The following is a 7,515-nucleotide window of genomic DNA, read 5'->3' as shown; positions in this document are numbered from 1 at the left end:
CGAAAAAAATAAGTTATTTCACCCTAATTTTTGATTACTTTAATGAAATCTTTACTTAGTTATTAGTCTAAATTTATGACTGTCAACTATAGTTGGGGAAATAAAAAATAGCGCCTTTTTTGAAACGTTACAATAAATTAATTATTAAATTAAAGTGATCAAAAATTGGGTTGAAATAAATTTCTTTTGTTCCCCGGTCTCTTAGACTAAGATGGCGACTATTGGTAGCTTAGCATTTATGTTCAACCCAATTCCTATTATTTTCAGACGGCCTTTCACTTACTAAAAATTCTATGATCCAGTATGTCTGAACCTCTTCCTGAATGCAATGTTACCTGATACAATCTCTGCAATCTTTGCTCTCGACTTCTGATTGCCAGAAAAGTAATAAAACCTTCAGATGGAATTATTCAAATAGACAACGTGGAAGATTATACAAGAACGGATACGGTCGCTTTTATTGGAGCGATAAAAGAGATAAGTAGTAAGTTATGAGGTCAACTACTTCATCGCCAAGAGCCATCGCTTACTATCTCCTCTTACATAGCCATTTTAGGATACGACAACTCCATCTTATCCAAGGATTTGTCTTGGGCTCATTTAATATTTACTCACGGATATGATACTGAAGCTAACAATATGCTACTTAGATAAACCATGAATTGTCAACTTAACAAAAGTTAGTTTTAAATATGAATTAAGTCAAGAGAAATGATATCATCCTGTCCTTCTTTTGTGATAATTAAAAATTCATGAAACCCAGATTTTTCCTTTTTACACCGAATAAATTACAATTATTTCCGATAAGTGATTTAGTATATTGACTTGTTTATTGGTCTCTGCATAATGAATTCTGTGCGATTCGACCTCTTCAAAAAGTTGCAGTGTGATATGAGAAATAATAAACAAATGAAAAACACGCATAATTGAAATATGTACACAGTAAGTAAACAAACCTATTTTGAAAAAGTAGAAAGAATAGGTTAATGCTTTTTGCAATTACTGTACATATGTTAAAAAATATAACAAAATCCCATCAATTACGCATTCTTGAATTACATGCCCAAGAGTCGTTGATATTTTTCATTTCAAAGACAGTACACTTCCTTCTTAAATTTTTTTTTTAGTTTATTAAATACTTTTATTTATTGATAGATATTACAATCTGCCACACAGTTGCGGGCAATAAGTAACAGTGATGAATGATCTCATACATACTAAAATAAAATAAAATATATAAATAAATAAAAAAAAAATCTCTTAAAATATGTACAAACAGAAGAATAAACAAAATGAACATAATCACACTTTGTGTATGAAAAAATATATATATAATCTCTACTTGTAAATAATTAAAGTTGAATTCTGGTAATGACTATATTCACCACTCAAGTCCTGAGCGTTTGTGGCTAGTGCCCATTCTCATCCTCTACTGGCTTTTAATACCAGAGATGCGGGTGAGAGATATGCGCCGAGATCTTCCGGAGTTTACTCGGTTCGGAGTTCCCAAGGCTGAATGTAAGTAGAAATAAACGTTTCTCTACTTAAGCTTTATTTTTAAAATTTTAATAACATTTAATTTATAACTAATGTACTCTCTAATCCCTATTACAATTGTCTGATTATACACGCTACAATCTAATATAACTCAATGAAAATAATTTGTAAAAACTATTATGAAAGCACACCTGAAAAAGTGACTAATTAATTACTCAATTTTGTAACACATTTTATTATTACTAGCATAGTGAATGTTAATCACCTTATAAAGAACCGTCAGGCTATAAATCTTCCTGAGAGCTCAGAAAATATAAAGTACCACGTCTAGCTTTCTTCTTTGCATAGGCCAGAGGTTAGACCTAGGTAGGCGTACTCCCTTTCCAGCTGACAGCTTCTTGACAAATTTTGCAGTTCAAATACTTGTCCCAGATACCGGGTCAATGCATTGTCTTTCAAATCAAAGTATTCAAAATGCTATCCGTATTAATGGAACAATATATTATTATTAGTTACATATAAAGTTGTTCAAGTTGAATTATATATTATTAGCTATAATTTTAAACTTATCACGAACGAGTTGAAAATTTCATATACAACAGAAATAAATAATTCATTTTGACCATTTAATAAATTTTGCATATATTTATTAATTTTTTAAAAATAAATAAATGCAAATTTTATTTTTAAAAAACACTCATTTCGAGGGTTTCTAAAAAAAAAAAAATTAGAAAATATAAGTTTAATATTTTAATCACTTTATTGTTTCAATCTGACGCAGAAGTAACCGCGGCAGCGAGACTTCTAAGCCTGTCATCATATTCCGATATCTATGAGACAATCAAAATTTTGTTCTTAGATTATAATAATTCTCATTAGACTAACACACTAGCCCAATTGTCCCTCCAGGGAATTAACATTTGTAATTAAGAGAAATATATACATGTTCATTAATAACTACAAGTCTCACAATTTCGACACCCCTTTTCCACACTAATTTTAATCAAATAGAATCTAAAAGTACGTCACGGACAGGTCCCGATTTATACATTTTGGTGCAATCCAAGTGAGGATCGAATTCAGGAATTAAGATTATGAGACTTATGAAACGTTTAATGAGGCAAACTAATTAAAAAATATATATAAATTGTAAGACATACTCCGCCCTAAAATGCATTTTAAAGTCGAACCAGTAGGTGCTTATATGGATTGGTGAGCAAGCAGATGTTGAATTTAAAAGAGTACATTTGTCTGTCAAGTTCTGTAAGGCCTAGCTTTTTAACATAGACGTTATTACAGCTGGAACAGAGAGGAGGGGTGTCAATAACTAAAATCCCTTCTCCAGTAACTTAAAAAAAACAATAACTTGGACATATGAAATTTGAGAATTGAAAACCTAGTCCTTAAGTTGTAGTAAGCTGGGAAATCTAGTCAGAACACTATTCTAGTAATACTCAGAAGTGATAGTTTTATTTTACAGTATCCTAAGCTATGGTTGTCTAAAAACCTCGTACACTGTAATGGACAATCGTTCCATTGGATAACAGATAGGACCAGTACTTTTTATAGTAGTGTAATTGAAATGTATACTCACATTCAAAAAGATATATCACACTCATCAGTTAGGTGAGCCCTGCAATATATATTCTTCTTCGTCACTGCAATGTTCTTTCAATGAAATTAGAAGAAGAAAACAATTCATGAACAAGTCTTATGTAGGAACAACCGTATGGAGGCAGCGGATTTCACCAATAGCGAATGAGATATTTCGATTATTACAACATTTACTTGACGAATGGTCTAAGCTTTCAACTAATTACAAAAGATTTATTTATATGACTATAATAAGGCCTATACGGAGTTGGGCTCCACTTAACCATCGAATTCCTTTTATATCCAATCCTTACAAACCGAAATCATTGGTAAAATCCTTAATGCTCCTTACTTTGTCAGAAATCAAGTCATCCATCAGGACTTTAATGGTCTATATGTTGCCGATTTGGCCAGAACCAAATAGCAATCCTTACATGATAAACTTTCAAAACACCCAAATCCACTTGTTTCTAGCCTGGCTTTTCCTTTATTACTTTATAATCCTCCTAGGCGTCTGAAATGAACATTGACTCGAGATTTTCTCCTCTATAAATTTTATTGAAGTTCCTCCTCTATAAATTTTATTGAAGTCCACATGTCTGTAGCATTCCATCATATAACTAATATCAAATTTACTTCTTGAAAATATGTTTAATATAGTTATGAATAAATAAATTAAAAATAAATAGTTTCATATTTTAAAAAATAAATAATTTTTTTTGTTTATTTCGACACACATAAAATCATCTATAATTACTTCAATGTTCCATATGTTGCTGATTTGGCCAGAACCAGATACCAATCCTTCCACCATAAACTCACTAGCCACCCAAACCGACTTATTTCTAACCTGGCTTCCTCTTCAATTTCTGATAATTCTTCTAGCCCTAGAAGGAGGTCTTCTAATGAATAAATGTTATTAGAGTTCTACCAACGTTTAGATTCTTCACAAGAGTGTATCAAGTTTTTTTATTTAATAATAATCCTAAATTTCTTTTTATTTATTTATTTATTGATATTTACAACTGTATAAAAAAAACTACAACAAGTAAATTTGATCATAATAACATAATGATATGATACAGGATGTAGAGAAACTACCCAGTAGTAGAACTCTAAAAACAGTTTACAATATAAGGTCACGAGGCCATCTTCTTTTCAGGCGCCTCGGAGGATTGCCAGGAATAGAAGAGGAAGCAAGGTTAGAATGGGTGGTTAGGGAGTTTATTATGGAAGGAATAATATCGGGTTCGGGCTAGATCGGTTACATAAGGAACATTTAGGTCTTTATGGATGGTTATCGTAAATTTCATAAAATAAAAACATGAAAATTAGATTTTGAAATCGGCGGTTTCACTGCCGCACTCCCTATATTACTTATAATTATCTGCTTAATGCGTTGTGTATTACATCATTACACTATTTTCGACTTAATGACATTTCCTGATTCCAATTGAGAGTTCTCCCAGCAGTAGCTACTCTAACAGTATAAAAAATTCGAGTCCTGCTGACACAACATTCTTTGCTGTTATGAAACCTATAATTTCATAAATTAGAAACATAAATAATAAATTCATCCTAATCGACTGCCCCAGCATCCTCCATCTAACATAATCGCTTCCTGTTCCCTTAAAGAAGAGCGGTCCTATCATTACACTGAGGGATTAGATAGGACAAGAGAGGCGCCCTTTATTATTCAAATTAAGGCGGCTATATTTAGCCCTTGTACCTGGACCCGGGCCCACATCCTAGGCACATGGGCTATTTTTGGAAACCGTTCATCAACCTCTGCAAACGGCAGTTCCATAAGGCCATCTATTTCTGTAGGCCTGTTCAATTTACAATTTTATGAGTGACTCTCCCAGGCCTCTTGTGGATATGGTAATCTATACAAATTTAGAAACCGAAGAAATAGATTCTAAATGTTCGGTTGATCCTAAATACCAAACAATTTTCTATTTCATACAATGTGGAATTGTTATTAGTACTAAAAGCGGAAATAAATATAAATTTCCAAGGCCTTCCTCAATTACTTGTAAAATATAATCATTATTTATTTTATCATTACTTCAATCTCACTCTGACTTTGATTCCCGTCAAAACAGCCCTGACGAAGCCCTGCAACGTGGGGCGAAACGTTGGCTCAATAAAAATAGTATAATTATTTCCTATTTGAGTTTTTTTGACCGCACCCGGACCATATTCCATTCATCTATATACACGGTTAATCAATAATCTTCCATCATTTATTTTAATATGAAGAAGATGGTCAGGGTTGCGATCAAAAACAGCAAAAACAGTGTTCAACTATTTATTATCTGACGTTTTACCCCACCATTATTTCCGTTCAGGGTGTTCATATTTAAATAAGCGCTGTTGAAGATAAATTTAATGAGTCAGCCAATAGATTGGCTGATTTATTAAATATGGCTTTCTTTGCCGGTTGCAAACATGATCCTTCAAGCTTATAAACCTCGTAACAAGTAGCCGAAATCCCTTTCTGGAGGTTTAGAAATAATATGGATTCAAACACACATCGCATTCCATATCGCGAGTTTCAAGAATGCATAATGTCCCAAAGCAAGACATCTTCCAAGATTCCCGCGAACTTTGGTTATTTACGGGTTGAAATTAAAGGGCATCTAATAATTGAGAATTTTTGATCAATATTTAACAACTGAGTCGTATTGTAATGTAAGCAAAGTGTCGTGTTAATAATTGGGTCAAAAAATACTTTTGATCGGCAAAATTGAAAAAAAAAATTATACCATGTTTATTATTAAACGAATGTTTTGAAAAGGGTAAGCGGAATGGTAACGTTTTCCTGCTATCGTTAAAATTAGCACAAATGGTGGTTTGGACCAATAAACAAATATCATTAAGTTTGCAATAATTTCCTGATAAAAATTACCTGGGAGCTGGACTATGTCGGGAGTTGACAAAAAGACTTGTTCCTCACACTCATCACGGTTTCACCAATGTGCAGGGATTTTTAAAAATGTTCCTTCCTAGTCTTAACTTGGGTCTTAGGTCTTATTATTATTTCTCTCTGAGCAATACATGTGCATTATAGCTTTATATTATTGCTAAACCTTTTCTGAATAAGAATTTCAAATACTTAAAAATAATATGGTTAAGTTAAAGATATAAAATATCCGCTATACCCTTTCTTTGGTGTTATCTAACAGATCTAATTGTTTTGCGAAACCACCACATGCTATATATAACTTATATTTATACATAAACAGATAGATTGATTTATTTCATGTTATTTTTTGTTTTTATCCTTCAGATCTTCAAATGATATTGTACTCACACCTTCTATGTCTTGCTGAGTTATTTCTGGTTTTTGCTGAGATTTTCTTGGTTTATCCTTTGGCTTGCCTACAGAGTGATGGGAATCGCGGGCTCTTTTGGTTCCGGATCCTACTCTGCTATGATGGAATGGATTGTTTCTTTCGCGATCTATTTCCGATCTGTAAATTATGGGATCGGTCTGGACAATCGCTTCGCGGTGTATATCATGATGACGAGATTTGTCTTTCGATAACTGGCCCTTGCTCTTAGGATGGGTTGTTTTACCTTGGGGCTTCTGTGTGTGGTCGCTTAGCTCGTCTACTTGCATCCCTCTGCGATTCTGGTCAATATACATCGTGCAATTAAAGAATCGTCTCTCATCGATATAATCGGTTGCATCAGTGTCTGAGCTGAATTGATTTTCTTTATTTGGGTGTAGAATGTCTGAGAGAGTAGCTACTAAAGGTCTTGGTACGGCTAGGCCAATTCTGGTCTTCATTTCTTCTCTTATTACCTACAAAGTGAAATTATTTTAATTCAATAAGTAATTAATCAGATAAGGTTTCAACTATGAGCTAATGCGTACATTTGAAAATTTATATTTAATAATTTCGATTAAGTCGGGTAACATTACAAATGACTACTAAACGAAATTTCATTTTAATGTAAGTGTAGTTTATGTGTGCAATGGATACGAGTGATAAGAACAATGTATGTTATGAGAGAACGGAAAAATATTAACGAAGTCTTGGGAGTGACAATTTTAAAATAGGAATGAATAGAAAAATTATCATAAAAGCCTCTACAAAATACATGGGTTAGTATAGCGTCCTTACTATTTCTATCAATCGAATAGTGCATACATGAAATAGTTATGCATATAACAAATTATAATGTATATATGAAATGCATTTGCATATAATTCTAATTATTTATTATTATGATTTATAAAAACCATTTTGTTTTTACCATTGATATATAACTAAAATATTTTACTCATTTAAATGTAGTTGTTGTTGTTGATTGTTGCTTAAAGGCGTAAAACCCTCTGGTCATCAACGCCTATGGCATGATAAAAGTAAAAAAATATAATAAAATAAATAAATAAATAAAAAATAGAAAAATAAA

At 32.3% G+C, this 7,515-nt stretch overlaps 1 protein-coding gene across 2 annotated transcripts in view; it reads right to left on the bottom strand.

Annotated features, from left to right (window-relative positions):
• Positions 1 to 6,343: 6,343 nt before the first annotated feature.
• Positions 6,344 to 7,515, bottom strand: part of LOC106682741 (uncharacterized) — a 187,942-nt gene continuing 186,770 nt past the window's right edge. For both annotated transcript variants that reach the window (XM_067045679.1, XM_067045680.1), the window contains one exon: positions 6,344 to 6,901. In XM_067045679.1, the coding sequence (XP_066901780.1) occupies positions 6,359 to 6,901 (543 nt within the window). In that variant the 3' untranslated portion in view covers positions 6,344 to 6,358. The remainder of the gene's footprint in view (positions 6,902 to 7,515) is intronic.

The sequence above is a fragment of the Halyomorpha halys genome, unplaced genomic scaffold (assembly GCF_000696795.3).
Source record: "Halyomorpha halys isolate HHAL.00 unplaced genomic scaffold, Hhal_1.1 Scaffold438.1, whole genome shotgun sequence".
Classification (NCBI taxonomy): Eukaryota; Metazoa; Arthropoda; class Insecta; order Hemiptera; family Pentatomidae; genus Halyomorpha; species Halyomorpha halys.
The sequence above is the reverse complement of the archived record's forward strand: the minus strand, read 5'-3'. Positions and strand labels throughout refer to the sequence as shown.